The sequence below is a fragment of the Salvelinus sp. IW2-2015 genome, linkage group LG23 (genome assembly GCF_002910315.2).
Source record: "Salvelinus sp. IW2-2015 linkage group LG23, ASM291031v2, whole genome shotgun sequence".
Lineage (NCBI taxonomy): Eukaryota > Metazoa > Chordata > Actinopteri > Salmoniformes > Salmonidae > Salvelinus > Salvelinus sp. IW2-2015.
In genome coordinates, this window is record NC_036863.1 from 37909666 (window position 1) to 37926259 (window position 16594).

The window sequence follows — 16594 nt, forward strand, 5'->3', positions numbered from 1 at the left end:
AGACAGAAGGTTACTTACGTGAAAGTCTACCAACCCAAAGGTTGCGTGTTTGAATCTCATCACGGACAACTTTAGCATTTTAGCTAATTAGCAAAAATACCAGCATCACCAGCTTATCCAGCTAGTCGACCAGCCTAACCAGTCTACCACCCAAAGGTTGTGTGTTCAAATATCATCACAGACAACTTTAACATTTGAGCTAATTAGCAACTTTGCAACCATTGTTCCCTCTAAACTGTGTGCATGTCATGACTGCCATGCAAATAAATATCAGCCCGCGCAGAGAATCACAAGAACTTCACTTAGCTTTCTAGAGTTTTCCCACTATCAMCGTTTCCCTTTACTGTGGCAATTGTATCGAATCAACATTAGCCACTTTCAATGCAACATACCGAAACAAAACAAACTATGCAAGACTTAGTATGCACAACTAACTATGCAAGAGATTTTGTTGTAAGCAGAGCGCATTGGAACAGGATTCTATTGCATTGACAGGCACAACTCATGCCTATACTCTACAGTGTAGAGTCTACACGGACTAATGCGCTATAACCAATCAGAGCTGCAGTAGGCTTATATGCAAATAGACCATTGCCATATATGGATTTGTGCCATTCACTGGACTGTCTTACAGCATGAGCTGTCGTGATTATTACGCGCTTGTTTTGAGATCAACGCGAAAGCTGCATGTAGCCACATGCGCACATTTGTTAATATTCTTTGCTAGTTAGTGAATTATTAGCCCAGATACGAACTTCTACAGATGCACCATTGAGAGCATCCTGTCGGGCTGTATCACTGCCTGGTTTGGCAATTCCACCGTCCACAACCGCAGAGGGTGGTACGGTCTGCCCAACTCATCATCGGGGGCACACTGACTGCCAGGACGTCTACAGCACYTGCTATCACAGGAAGGCCAAGAAGGTCAATCAAGGACCTCAGCCACCCAAGCCACGGCCTTTTCGTCCAGCAATGTCAGAGTCTGTAATATATATTATTCCGGACTCTGACATCTGACATTGCTCGTTCTGATATTTCTTAATTTTTACTTTTTGAATTATGTGCGTATTGSTAAGAATTATTACTGCACTGTTAGAGATAGAAACGCAAGCATTTYGCTGCACCTGCGATAACATCTGCAAATCTGTGTATGTGACCAATACACTTTGATTTGACTATGCATACTGCCTAAATGCCTAAAAGAAAGGTTGCTACAGCTGCAGCATTTGTGTTAAGGACTCACTGCTTTATTTATTCGTTTTAGTTTAAAACTGGGGACATGGTTCTTGTGATTATGTACATGTAGCCAGTACTTTTAGTAGTCTTCCGATGATAGTGAAGTAAACGACCAGCATCAATGCTGCGTAAACAATTGACTCCCTCGAACATACCCAGAACCATTGAGCAGGCCATTTTCCCATAACTACTTGCGCGCTTCTACATTGTACGTTCGCAGATGACCAAAATGGCGGATTCGTCGGTGGGTACTCGATAGTCCCAAATCATTATACAACTACAACGTTTATATCCAGATGTTTACCCTCAACTTTCGTGAATATATATTTTCAATATCTTATCTTTCGACAGGTCGGTGTTGTCGAGGGCTGTAGGCTCCCTGTTCTTAGAAAAAAYCAGGAAAACGAAGATGAGTGGCGTGAGTATCGTCCTCTTGGCTACCACTAGGGTAGCTGGCGCAAACGTTAATAGCTGCTTAATAAAACAACTGTCATGACTGAATGTTTGAAAACACAAGCGGCTAGTTACGGTAGTGGCACATAGTAAACAAAGGCACTGGTGACKTTTAATGGAGATTTCAATTGTTTACTAATTGTCTATCAGTTACGAAAGCATTAACGTTAGCTAGATACATATTTTGATTCTGTAGCTATGCTGAAGTTAGCTCCATTTAACGTAACGATGTTGTGTTTTGTAGACAAAAACTTTGCTAGCTAGCTTCGTAGCCAATGTATAAATTCAGATAGCGAAGAGACCCACAGATTGGATARGTTTCTAGATCTRTCATGTCGTGTGATGTTTTTCTTGCAGCCTTGGCTGAAATTCTCAGTGTGAAAGAGATCCCAGGGAGAAAACTCTACTATGTCCACTATATTGACTGTGAGTATCCTATACTTCATCATGTAAATGTGAGTGTAAAACTCCAACATTGCCATCAGTGATATTGACAGAAGAAGCAGATATGTGTAAATGTCAAGTTGGCAAACATTTGACTAGAGATCAACTCAGGTGTGTATATATGTGTTTGTGCCTCTGCTTGTTTAAAGTCAACAAGCGTCTGGATGAGTGGGTTACGCCGGACAGGCTTGACGTGAAGAAGCTCCAGTTCCCTAAGAAGGAAGCTAAAACGCCCACTAAGAAYGGGCTTCCGGGGTCGCGGCCCAGCTCCCCGGAGAGCGAAGTGGTAAGAGCGGCCGGAGCTGGCCCCCAACATACCCCCAGCAGGCCCCCACAGCCGCAAGCCCAGCAGAAGTCTATACCCACCAAAACTTCTCTACCAGACTTTCAAGTGTTGCAACAACAAGCTCAGGTTTGGTAGTAGTGTCTTAAGCCCAATCCTGGCAATTGTACCCTGTTGCTTGCCATCTACATTATAACCAATGTTATTTTTCTGCAGTTGTGGTTAATACTTAATGCTGAGATGTTGGAAAGCTATTTTTGTTAAACAACTACTCTACTGTACAACCCAATTGTTATCACCACCATTTGGTCTGCAGTCTTTTGGAGCTATGATATTTTAGTTAAATTAGACCAATGAAACATGATGAAATGATAGACCTGGCAATTTGATAAACCTGGCTTCATTAATCATTTCAAAGATCTGTGAAATGCTACTTCCAGTAGCTTAATTCAAGATTTATATGAAACAACGTTTCTCTGGTCTTGCCTTCTGTTGGATGATATACAAATGCATTTACATATGTTTTAGCCTAAGGCCAGACAAAATTGATTCACTGTTTAACGGATTTTCCCCCAGAAAAGTGAGGCGAGCAAGCAAAAAAACAAAACAAAAAAATAGTTAAGGTGATATGGAATAACAGTACTTTACCACATTGTGGTAGTCTTTTAACAAATTCAAGAATAATTAACCATTACATTTTTTATTAAATTTAAATGTTGATGCATAATAATGAGTTCATTACCTGAATGCATCTCTATAGCCTATAGGTGTTATCAAAATATTCTTACAGATATGATTAGGCCTCTCATAGACTAGGCCTTGTAGAAAGAGGGTCAATCAAGTTAGGTCTGCCAAATGAATGTAGCATTGGAAATATATACAGAAAGCCAGCCGTAGAGTATAACCTATCATCATTAAAAAAAAAGTTGTTTATAACATGCACAATTGGAAGCATCAATCTATATAGATCAAGCGTGACTAAATTCGAGCCCAGTAACTTCTCACCGCATCCTCCTTCGATTGTCTCGTCTGGCTGCCACGAAAAGCCCCCACCTGSTGATCTGTGTGCGTGCCACTGGCGATGTACTTTACTGGACATGYTAGYTGTTCTCGGCGGTTCATCATCACTTCAAACGCATTCCGTCGTGGTGTTATCGGTTGGCCTACTACTACTGGTAGTACCGGTAAAATGTAAGTTATGAATCGCAAATCACCATACAGCTGACACACTTCGATTTCATCGATCATTTTGACTTCAATTTGGTTGTCCAAAATACTATCAGCTTGCACTGYGTCTTTGCTGATGAATACCCTGATCTCTAGCCAGTCAATTGGTTAAATTATATTKTTTCATCTATTAATCGCTTCCGATAGATCTGAAAAATGATGCAATAACCATGGATTTAATTGACTGTTTGTTTATAATGAGGGATGTCCCACGTTTAACCTGGACACATAAATAGTAGGACTTTGCGCTGACTTCTGTCATGAGAGAGAAATTAAACATCTGCACGTCGCCTGCAGGTGCCAGCGTGTGTCTTTCACTGTCCAATCCGAGGCTCGAACATCTCAGGCTGTTTGGTCTCTTGGGCATCAACTTGGGAAAGCCTCAARGGAGAACGGACAGTGCATTATAAACAAAGAGCCGCATACAGTTGAAGTCGGAAGTTTACATACACTTAGGTTGGAGTCATTAAAACTCGTTTTTCCAACCACCCCACACATTTATTGTTAACAAACTATAGTTTTGGCAAGTCGGTTAAGACATCTACTTTGTGCATGACACAAGTAATTTTTCCAACAATTGATTACAGACAGATTATTTCACTTATAATTCACCGTATCACAATTCCAGTGGTTCAGAAGTTTACATACACTAAGTTAACTGTGCCTTTAAACTGCTTGGAAAATTCCAGAAAATGATGTCATGGCTTTAGAAGCTTCTGATAGGCTAATTGACATAATTTTAGTCAATTGGAGGTGTACCTGTGGATGTATTTCAAGGCCTACCTTCAAACTCAGTGCCTCTTTGCTTATTATTTTTTTATTTTGGGGGGGGTGTGGAGAAAAGTGAGGCGGGGCATCCATTAAACAGTAATTCAACTTTGTCCGGCCTAAGTTTATTMTAAAACATAAACAGGTTTGTATTGTCTTGACCTTTTATTAGGTCATTCTATTTTTAAATCATGTTCAGTCTCTATGCAAACTGTATGTTTTTGTTTTGATCTACTCAAGTGTATGCTATCTTGACTGGGTTATTGATTAGGCTTTTATTACAATGTTCAATGAATAACGTAAATTGAAGTGATAATACAGCGCATTGTTTGAGTGTGACTGTCAGTTAATCCCCCTTCTTTCTGTTCAAATTCAGAGGAAGAGTCTAGACCTCAACCTTCAAACTGCCACAGCTCCTTCCAGAGGCAAAACTCTCCCCACGCCGGTACAGCATCAATTTACCCATTCTACACAGCCATGATTAAGACCTGTTTGGTCCACAAAGTCAGAATGGGTTCATAGCTACATTTGAATAGTAACGACAACAAACACATTTATGTAAGAACTCCTACAGTTGTATAATTCTAAAATGAAGGAGAAACATCTTAAAGTAGGTGATTTCTAGTGATATTGATAACTGTGTGGGGGGGTTTGTCCCGGACCTAGTATATAACTGTYTGGTCATGTAAAATATAGCTAGAACACCTGTTATGCCTGTGGTGGGGTTGGGATTTGAAATCCCATCAACATAATCTTTAAATATTCATTATTTTCAGTTGCTCCAAAGCTTTTTCTCATGTCTGCCCATGTCTCATCTCTCATACAGAAGAGGAAAGCAGAGTCTGTGTCTCTGGCAACACAAGTGTCCCCGGCAACCCCCGTGCCATCCTTGCCAGGTTCGGTTGAAGCCTCCCAGGCGTCTGTTTACCCTGCTGTAAGGGACACCAATACCTTCAACCTGAAATCCAATGCTCGCGATGACCATGAGCAGCTTACCTCTCTCACCACGGTAAACCAACATTTGATAACTTTGTGTTTCGGTAATGATCAATCGCTAGTCTCCCACTATTACTCTGTTGGTGTTTGATTTCTTAATTCCCCCCTTTTCAAATGATCCCAGAATGGTACTGCCCGTCGCCCCATGCCCAATCAGCCAGGCAGGAAGAGGAAGCAGCCCCCCAACTGCGGGGGAACCGATGAGGTATGGAACACTTTAGGGCTTATGGGCATGGCTTCTTTAACCAAGTCATTATTTGCCCTCATTTCAACTGTAGACCACCGTATCTTCTCCCATCATTCACATTTGTAGAGTAACACACTTTAGCAACATACTGGCATCAACAAGTCATTCTTCTGTTTTCAGAAATTGCGTCAGCATCCTTTTAGCTTGAACACGTCTAAAAGAAAACTGATTTTAATACAGGACAAACTTGTTATGGATGTCACTAATACCCAGTTAGCGATAGGGCCCTTACTATGCTAGACTARTATGAGCCGGGATACTAGATTAGAGTTGACTAACAGGATCGTACTTTCCTAGTCCTATACGTTTACCTTTCATGGTTATATGCTTTCAGTTAGACTGATCTGAGCAAGTCAATTCAATGTTGGTATCAGCACAAGCACATTTTCAACCATGTTACTTGCAGCATTGTAGCTAGTGATAGTGTGAGAAGGCGAAACTGCATTTTACGTAATTGTGTGTGAATTCTGGAATTATTAACCTTTGTGAATTATTGCCTTCCCCTTTCTGTTTTAATGTTAAGATATCCCTTCCAAATTAACAAAGAAATAAAGAACAGGTCAATATAATATATGCAGAAATCTCCCTGGTGACCTTTAACTCCTGAATCTTCCCACATTGATAAAATTAGTATAAACAATAATAATTTTCCTTCCCTCTTAAATCAGTGTCCAAAAGCCCTCGTCCGCTTGTGTTTTTCTGCTAGATAATAAAGGTTTTCCAGTATAACAACAGCCCCCGATGTGCCAATGTCTATCTGCAGCCAGGAGAGGTCCGTCTCATTTCCTTCTCATTGCCTGTTTGCCTGTCTCTCTTTGTTTATGGAATTATTTTAAAGGTTATGGCCTTCAATCAGACCTTTGGTATTTCATGTGAAAGCTTTGTAAGGAATGCTCCCTATTTTTAATCAGTTATTTCATCTTTATTAGTTGCCTTTTATTTTGACAAGATTCTAAGCGATGTATCAGATAATGGAATAATATCGTTCTCTTCCTTTCTGCTGCTCCCTTCCTACCATCTTGCATCAGGACTCGCAGGACAGCTCTGATGGCATCCCCTCCACCCCTCGCATGACTGGCAGTCTGGTGTCAGACCGTAGCCATGACGACATTGTCACGCGTATGAAGAACATTGACTGCATTGAACTGGGCCGCCACAGGCTGAAGCCCTGGTACTTCTCGCCCTACCCACAGGAACTGACCACATTGCCTATTCTCTACCTCTGTGAGTTCTGCTTGAAGTACCTCAAGAGCCTCAAGTGTCTGCAGAGGCATCTGGTGAGACACTAGATTGGAATATCTCAATGAAATGTATGTAACACCAATACAAGAGCCAGAGGGGAGAGGGTTGCTGTGCAGTCGTAGTATTGCGTTTGAGCTGCAGAACATGTCATCACGTATTATTCTCCTCCTCTCTCATCCAGACCAAGTGTAATCTTCGGCATCCCCCTGGCAATGAGATCTACCGCAAGGGCACCATCTCCTTTTTTGAAATAGATGGCAGAAAAAACAAAGTGAGTAATGTCCATGATCCTCCCTGCTGCCTGGTCACACCTCGTCACTGTAATGAGTTTCTCGCTTAACAACTCTTGTTTCTTTCATGTTTGCCAGACATACTCTCAGAACCTGTGTTTACTGGCCAAGTGTTTCCTGGACCACAAGACGCTGTACTATGACACAGACCCCTTCCTCTTCTACGTCATGACAGAGTACGACTCCAAGGGCTTCCACATAGTGGGCTACTTCTCCAAGGTACATGAAATGTTTCTTATCACCTGGTGCTTGCAGTTAAACCCGTTGCTCATGAAGATAAGCAATAATACTGTGTAATACTTGACATTACAACCAACCCTTTAGACATGTTGAAAATGCACCCGACTTACTCTCTTTTTCTGTGCGCAGGAGAAAGAGTCGACGGAAGATTACAACGTGGCCTGTATCCTCACCTTACCTCCCTACCAGCGGAGAGGCTACGGCAAATTGCTCATTGAGTTCAGTAAGTGAACCAGTAAGAAGTTATTGACTTTAAAACGTGGATTTTAAACCCACTGGCTCCAGATTATCTATAAGTCTTTGCTAGGTAAAGCCCCGCCTTATCTCAGCTCACTGGTCACCATAGCAACACCCACCCGTAGCACGCGCTCCAGCAGGTGTATTGCACTGGTCATCCCCAAAGCCGAAACTTCCTTTGGCCGCCTTTCCTTCCAGTTCTCTGCTGCCAATGACTGGAACGAATTGCAAAAATCTCTGAAGCTGGAGACTTATTTCTCCCTCTCTAACTTTAAGCATCAGCTGTCAGAGCAGYTTACCGATCACTGTACCTGTACACAGCCAATCTGTAATAGCACACCCAACTACCACATCCCCATATTATTACACCCTCTTGCTCTTTTGCACCCCAGTATCTCTACTTGCACATCATCATCTGCATATCTTTCAGTCCACTATTAATGCTAAATTTAAAAAAAAAATTGCCTCTAGGGCCTATTTATTGCCTACCTCCCTACTCGTCTACATTTGCACACACTGTACATAGATTTTTCTATTTTTCTTTTGTGTTATTGACTGTGCGTTGGTTTGTGTAACTCTGTGTTGTTTTTGTCGCACTGCTTTGCTTTATCTTGGCCAGGTCGCAGTTGTAAATGAGAACTTGTTCTCAACTGGCCTACCTGGTTAAATAAAGGTTAAATAAATAAAAAAGAAATCTGTACAAACAGTTTATACAGTGTGTGTGTGTTAAAATGTGGCCATTCATTATGCCATAACTGAAGGTGTTGTCTTTTGGTCATCAGGTTATGAGCTGTCTAAGGTAGAGGGGAAGACGGGCACACCAGAGAAGCCTCTGTCTGACCTGGGGCTGCTCTCCTACCGCTCCTACTGGTCCCAGACCATCCTGGAGATACTCATGGACCTCAAGCCTGACAATGGGGAGCGGCCGCAGATCACCATCAAGTACGCCTCTGTCCTGTTGTTCTCCCAGCTTGTTCTCTGTTATAGCTCAAGCTGCTGTTATTTCTGTAACCTAATATCATGCGTCTTGTGTATTTCCAGTGACATCAGCGAGATCACCAGCGTGAAGAAAGAGGATGTCATATCTACACTTCAGTACCTTAACCTAATTAACTACTATAAGGTGAGGGATACTAGTGCAGGGAACAGCACTTCACTTTTTTTTTTTTTTATGAAAGGGCAATCTTGATCAGCATATTTGAACCTCTTCTCTCCCTGTGGCTTCTCAGGGCCAGTATATCCTGACTCTTTCGGAGGACATAGTGGAGGGGCATGAGAGRGCAATGCAGAAGCGTCACCTGCGCATCGACTCCAAATGCCTTCACTTCACCCCCAAGGACTGGAGCAAGAGGGGCAAGTGGTAGGACCGTATCTGGTTCTCCTGGTCTCTCTCTCTTACCGCATACTTTCCTGAAGCACTCCGTGTGAAGAGCACCACACAGGTCTCCTCAGAGAGGATCAAAGATTTACAAATTAACAAGAACTGTGTTTATATTCAGCCTCATTTTTCTGAATCATGTCCATCCTCCTATTGCCCTCACCAGATTCTCTCTGTCATTAGCAACAGTAGATCCATTTGCTTAGTCTCAGTAGTAGGAGTGGTCATCTATTAATGTTGGATAGATGACTCCTACCATCTGTTTCTTTGCCTTCCTGGTATTTGTCTTACTCAGCTTTCAACACTCTTGGACTAGTCAGTAATTAGTTAGTTATTTTCACCTACAGAAGCACATAATACTWTTATTGTTTTGGATGTGATCTTGAATAATGACTGCACATATCCACAGTCTCATTGATCCAACGCACTATGAGAATTACAGATCTAACCCCTAACTGCTTGTGACCAGTAGTAATTGTATATACTGTGATATATTGTTTTATAAAGGATTTTTTTTAAAGGTGTGATGCATTTCTGTATGTTAAATGAGATGTGCGGGGATGCTCAGTACAGAAWATAAGCCATGTTGAACTCTTACAAGAATGTATATTTGGATACCTCTACAGTTGTCTGTCCTTTAAAAAAATGGAATGTAAASAAACACGTTTGGCACAATAGCGTGCCATTTAAGTTAATGAGAGTATTTACTGTACATTTGTGTCTGTTCATTTGTAACAAGTGATTCATACTTTGTTATTGTGTTCAATGGTTAGACAGCTATTCTATTTCCCTTCATATTTAAGTGTAAATTCTACATAGAGTCGTCTTCTCTTTGTAAGTGGTTTAGAGTTAAGGAATGGGTGATTCAAATTGTTGTATTAGATGTTTGGCTATATATTGAAAAATACTATAAATCTGACCAACAGATGAGATTTGATATAAGAGCCTTACAGAGAGATGGCTTCACACATCTAATAAACCAGGACACTTTTACTGTGTTTCATGGCTTTAATGAGTTATCAAAGGATAAAATCTGACTGAGTTGTCATCACTCACATGGAGAAATATGGTTTCCTTTAAGTTTCACCCATGTTATTTCTCTATTTGTGGTCATTCCCCTGAATGTCCTCATTTGCCTGAAAAGGAGGTCAAAACAACGTAGTTTAGGAACTGAATCAGAAGATCTATTCCTGGGCTGTTTAGACATTCTTAGGCAGCAGACACATACATTTATATGGAAGTAAAATGTATCTAGTGTGCTCTGCTGTCTTTGTGTACAAAGAAAAGAACGCTTAGTCTCTTACCTCTTTCCATACTTATTGTCACTGTAGGTCAATTTGAGGAACTCAATTTCATAGAACTCTCGTCTGTGGTTTACTGGAGCTCTATAGGCAGGTAMCGTGAAGGGGAGACAGTTCGGTCTTCTGCCTATTGGTTGCATTTAGCCTCACCCACGTGCTATGGGAGCCTTTTGAAATTGTAGGACCAACCTAACTTCTTCACTGACTGCATCTCGTCCTCATATAAGCTCAGCAAAAAAAGAAACGTCCTCTCACTGTCAACTGCGTTTATTTTCAGCAAACTTAACGTGTAAATATTTGTATAAACATAAGATTCAACAACTGAGACATAAACAGAACAAGTTCCACAGACATGTGACTAACAGAAATGGAATAATGTGTTCCTGAACAAAGGAGGGGTCAAAAGTTATAGTATCGGGTGTGGCCACCACCTGCATTAAGTACTGCAGTGCATCTCATGGACTGCACCAGATTTGCCAGTTCTTGCTGTGAGATGTTACCCCACTCTTCCACCAAGGCACCTGCAAGTTCCCGGACATTTCTGGGGGGGAATGGCCCTAGCCTTCACCCTCCAATCCAATAGGTCCCAGACGTGCTCAATGGGATTGAGATCCGGGTTCTTCGCTGGCCATGGCAGAACACTTTTTCTTGCAGGAAATCACGCACAGAACGAGCAGTCTGGCTGGTGGCATTGTCATGCTGGAGGGTCATGTAAAGCACAGAGTTGAGATTGCCTGCAATGACAACAAGCTCAGTCCGATGATGCTGTGACACACCGCCCCAGACCATGACGGACCCTCCAAATCGATCCCGCTCCACAGTACAGGTCTCAGTGTAATGCTCATTCCTTCGACGATAAACGCGAATCTGACCATCAATTTTTACTAGGATTAAATGTCAGGAATTGTGAAAAACTGAGTTTAAATGTATTTGGCTGAGGTGTATGTAAACTTTCAACTTCAACTCTAGGTTATTTACTATAGGTTATTTACATCCATTGAAGTGCTATGATGAGAAATCAAACAGGGGTGGTCGGTCTGAGTAATGAGTTAAGGCTGGAAGACACTCAGCATCCTACCGGATGGTACGCAAGACCCGGAACGCTCAGATGGTCTAAACCCCTCTTTGAGGAAGACTGTGGATGCCTGGCCTCCACTGGAGCTCCCTACTCAGACTCAATGAGTGGCAGCAGTAAGTCAACAAGGCTCATGATAATGATGAAAAAGTCAGAGGGAGAGAGAGAAAGATAGGCAGAGTTCAGAGGAGAAAAATAGAAAATAGGTGAAACAGTGGGACACTCTTGTTGTAAAACATTGGTGAGGGTTTTGCGACTGCCCCCAATGCAAACAGCTACCAACCAGGTCATATCAGGGGCTTTTGAAGTAGAGTCGACCCCAGACAAGCATTTTCAAGCTTTCAGCACACATTCCATTAAATAGATTACCAGGGAAGCAGGAACTGGCTTGTTGTGAGCCTGCATAACAGATCATGAGTGATGATGGTCGTACAGTAGACATGCAAACACAACAGTGTGAGAGGTTTTATGACAGTGTGAATTGTAAATACTGGATTCTGAAGTCATTCTTCCATGTAAAAGTAAAATGTTGTAGGTGAGTATGTAAGCTAAGTGAGTGCTCACAGGGTTATGGGGAGTCTTGACCTTTCCAGTCACTGCCTGTATGTTAGTGATGGTTGACGTTCCATCTTGCACTCCAGGCTACACACACACACACACACACAGCAGAGAAGAGTACCAGAGTATCATGAAAACATGATCAAACCTGTAATCTCTTATTGTAACAACCTCTAATGCTACTGATGCCATGACCACCAAAAGGGTCATAGTGGGGAACCTTGAGCACTTTCTGATGGCGGSACAATTATATATTGTATTGCTAGACTTAGAGGAACTTCATTTTCCCCAGGGGAACATTACTTCATGCCATTACTACTTTATTTTCACAACAATTACCAGTTTCATTACAAACACTTGTAATTAAGGCATCTGTCAAATATTCATGAATACAAACAAGAAACTAAGCATTTACCCGATTGTCTGGGGAAAAAATGAAACCTTCAGCATGGAGGTATGGTACAGAAAGCCACTGGAATACATCAGTGCTTCATCAGGATGTATTTATTCTCAACACTTCTTTGACCATTCCTTCTATTCCATGCATTCAATTCTACTCCACTATGCTCAAGGAGTAGTCTTTGCCTTTGGCAAATGACAGGAGTGGCAAGGAGTGGAATGTTAGCAAAAAAGACTGGTGTCCAGGCTACTCAAGGAGAGGGGGAGTTCCCTTTTCTGGGGCGTAAAGCAAGCGGCAGCAATTTGTTTTTGCACCACAAGGGCGCGTGATGATACCAGTGTAGCTTACAACAATTGTTTTCAGTTGATATGAGAGGATCTCTTGCGGCCAAAATGGATGAAGGACTCCTCCCTGGCTTTTTATAAGCCATTTTAATTCCAACTATTTACATTTATTTTGGAATAGCGTTAAAAAAGTAGGGCCTACTTATGTGCCAGATTTCCAACATATTTTGAAATGGTAATATGGCTACATTTTCAAATGGATAATAGGCTAATCACTACGTTTTATGAAAACGTGCGTATTTTCGTAAATATAGGCAAAATACTTATTCCTGACTTTTTTTTTTTTACCATAAGAATGCCCCTTCTGTCTGTAGAACGCTGCAACCTGGTTTCAGAGCATTTCGTATTATTCTGTTCGTAAATACGAGACACTCCATTTAGTATGATACAGTATCATATACATTTTAGTGTCCAGGATTACGTGTACTATGTTGTTTCTAGTCTATAAGACTAGGCTGAACTAAAGACTAACAGTTATCATATTGCACCTTGCCCCGCTTCCCCTGAACTTGAACCTAATGACCACTGTCAAGGTCGATGCATAAAGTTGGAAATTGATTTGTCGGTTGGGCACATTCTATATCAAATGGGGACATGGCATTGACCATGTTTTTCAATTGTCTATCTATCATATCCCAAGTAGACCTGATCCATCAACTCTAAATAAAGGGCATATTTGGGGATTTGGTGTTGGCATGTATGGAAAGTAGATGTTGCAGAAATGGATGTAGCCTAACAAAAAGTAAACACAATAAGATATTTTATATAATAAATACACAATTGCAGAGTAGATTTATACTTTATTATTTTAGGAAGAAGTCGGCATGATAGTATTGTGTTTCAAGGAAAAGTATGACAATTTGGTCAGAGGTCATTTGARGCAATGCGTAATTGTTTTTTATGTCATTGCTCACATCAACCCAGTCAAAAGCAACATGAGTAATACAAATCTGGGCAGATAAATAAATAAACAAATACATTATTAAATKAACAAATCAATAAATATCAAATAAATAATCGATTATAGATAAATATACATTTGTAAAAAATAAAATAAAAAAAGAGAATACATTTACACAAAACTGTACTATTCAGGAGGAACATTTTTGATTTCACATCAAAGAGGTTTGTCCGTTTGCGAGGTGAAACAAATGTTTACAATAACTCTGTCCAAACGGAATGAAGTCATTAATGCCGAAGCAAAAGCCCGAGGTCATTAAATAGTTTGGGACAAAACTATCACCTGTCTGCGCTCCGTTGGGTGATACTTGTTGATGTGTCTGGTGAGGCCAGGAGAGGAGAAGAAATTATCCCCACAAAATCGACACGGAAACACCTCTCCTGTCACCTTTGTGATGCGCTCGGTCCCTGCGTATTTGGCGGAGGGCTGGGGTGATTCCCGGCCGGACTCGAGCGGGCAGCTGTGTTGTTGGTCTGTGACTATGGCCAAAGGAGAGGAAGGAGTCTGATTCTGGGGATGACTAGCTGCTTTCCTGTTGTGCAAGGCCAGGTGTTTCCTCAGGTACGCTTGTTTTCTAAATTTCTTTGAGCACTGTGGGCAGCTGAACATAATTTCTTCATCAGAGCCAGAGTCTGAGGGTGGCGTGGAGGGTGGGAGCGTATATCTGACTGTTGGTGTATGAGGTCGACTCTCCTCTCTTTGTGACGAGACTCTCTCCACTTGGAAACCCTTTGGCTTGTGCCAACGTCGGTGGGAGGCCAGGTTAGCGGGACAACTAAAAACTTTGTCACACTCGTCGCAGCGATATTCGACTCGGACGATGCGAGAGCACTTGTGGAAGGCCAAAGTTAGAGGGTCCGCGTACCGCTCCTTGCAAAGCTGACAGATGAACTCTCCAAGCGGACTACTGGTGTTGGAGCGCTGCTTCACCTCATCCTCTGCCTCCTCCGTAATGCGCAACCCGAGGACAGGAGATGTGGTTACCTCATGTCGGACGCTGGACCTCTTCTCTTGGTTTGGGGAGCTTGAGGACTTGCGCTTTTTAGAATTAGTATGGGGAGATCTGGCGTTGGAGGAGGCAGGCCGCTTCACTGCTGCATATTTAGCATCCCCGCACATGGTGTCCAGTCTGGTGGTCATCTCCGGAAGAGACGGCGACACTGGGGAGCCATCAATGGCGAAGCTTCCCAAATTTGCCTCTGGAAAGGTATCTGCTGGAGCAGGAGAAAGAGAGCTGAGCATTTGATGAGCGGCGTCCGCTGGTGGGTACTGATATCCCTCGCTGTCAGGTCGGGTCGGGCTCAGCGAGGGCGCGCAGTGAGACTCTGACATTCCACCAAAAATAACCCGGCTCGGAACTCTGATAAAGTTGTGGCACACCGAGGGCTGTGCATGAACCGGGGCATTCTCGACTAGCGGTGAACAGTTGGCGACCAGCGCCAAGTCCTCCTCGCGCATCCTGTATGAAACAGGACCAGCCTTTTTAGAACGTTTTATAAGGAAACCCTTTGGCATGGTGACTGTCAGAAAGCACACACGACGCGTTATCTTCAACCTCAATACGTTTTCACTGTTAAAGTCGAGGCCAGGGATTGTAAAGAGGCGTGCGTAATCGTAATGCGTCCTGTTCTCTCTGCGGTACTTGTCCACACTGGCCCTCTGTCGTTTGTCTCGGTCTTTATAAAGGCCCCAAGCTGTCATTGTGCGTCAGTTAGGACGCAGATGGCAGCAGTCCAGCCGTCAATAGAAAGGCCCGGCAACATGATCCACCGGGAGTCTCTGAGGAGCACAGCGGCAGATGTCAGCCTCCCCCATTGCCTAGGCCCCTGTCTTCCCCCGCCCCACTCCCACCCCGACCACTTGCCCCGTCCTTGACGGTTCCTAGCCATTATGTAGATTACACAGAGCCATACCACACTTATCCAGCCTTTATCTTCCCATGTCCTCTGAGACTCTATTCAACACACACGTGCCACAGCCGTCCGTCCATTCATCGAAACGCACGAATCAAAAGGAGGGGAAAAGTGCCTGCGGGGAGTCAGGTTTGTGTCAGTTTGGGGGCAAAGAAGCAGAGCAGACGAGGCACAGCACCAGTGAATCTAAGCAGATCAGTGTTCAATGCTCTGCTCAAATGCACCTTAGCCTACATTTAGGCGTCCAGGGGCATTCAACTATTTGAACATGTTAATTTAATTTAAAAAAAAAGTGTGATTCAACATTATGAGAAGAAAAAAAAGCACACACAAAATAACTCCATATGATTTGTTCAGTCCCTGGTGTGAAGGGGATCCTAATTATTTTAATAGGCGTCATCAACTCTGCTTCATCGTTGGGGCAAACAGCCCAGAACCAATATCCTCACTATCAAACGTCTCGACTCAACAATAGAAACAGTCTGTCGTGTCACTGTCAGCGAAATTAACCATTTCCATCACATGCTCACAATCTGGCGCAAAAGCACATCACATATACAGACCCACCCAACCCCCACCTTTCTAAAACTAAATATTATTAGTGATACATTTGGAATAGCTGCAGGGCTATCTACATCAGGGTTATATTGTAAAGGCCAACAAAACGGTTGAAATCAATCAACGGTAACGGTCACAGACCAAACATCTTCCTGTAAACTATGGAGAGAGGTAATGTTGGCTCTTAAACAATGCACATCATTTTAAGAAGTCAGTTGCATTGATTAATGTTTTGTAGCTTCTTTTGGGCTTAACACCAACATTTTGCGTATGCATATTGTCGCAATTCTATAAGTTCCTGAAATAAAAGGCAATAGGATATGTTATTGCAACATCCCCATTTCCTGTTTTGATAGAGATATTAGGCCTGTCAACTCAGGCAAAATAATACATTTTTACCTGTTTTCTTATAGGTCAACTTTTCTTTAGCCTACAACTTGTCA

General features: G+C 42.4%; 1 protein-coding gene and 1 pseudogene across 1 annotated transcript; one reads left to right on the forward strand and one right to left on the reverse strand.

The window, feature by feature from the left end:
* The first annotated feature begins 988 nt into the window (after positions 1-988).
* On the forward strand, positions 989-10034 carry LOC111950759 (histone acetyltransferase KAT5). Its single transcript, XM_023968629.2, has 15 exons — positions 989-1480; positions 1588-1654; positions 2047-2115; positions 2283-2545; positions 4788-4856; positions 5238-5420; positions 5532-5612; positions 6361-6426; positions 6683-6931; positions 7078-7167; positions 7265-7405; positions 7556-7649; positions 8446-8605; positions 8705-8786; positions 8893-10034. Exons 1-15 carry the CDS (start codon positions 1457-1459, stop codon positions 9025-9027), a joined length of 1773 nt encoding a protein of 590 aa, XP_023824397.1. The 5' UTR covers positions 989-1456; the 3' UTR covers positions 9028-10034.
* A 3465-nt stretch (positions 10035-13499) lies between these two features.
* On the reverse strand, positions 13500-15464 carry LOC111951120 (insulinoma-associated protein 1a pseudogene; annotated as a pseudogene).
* Between the last annotated feature and the right edge of the window lie 1130 nt (positions 15465-16594).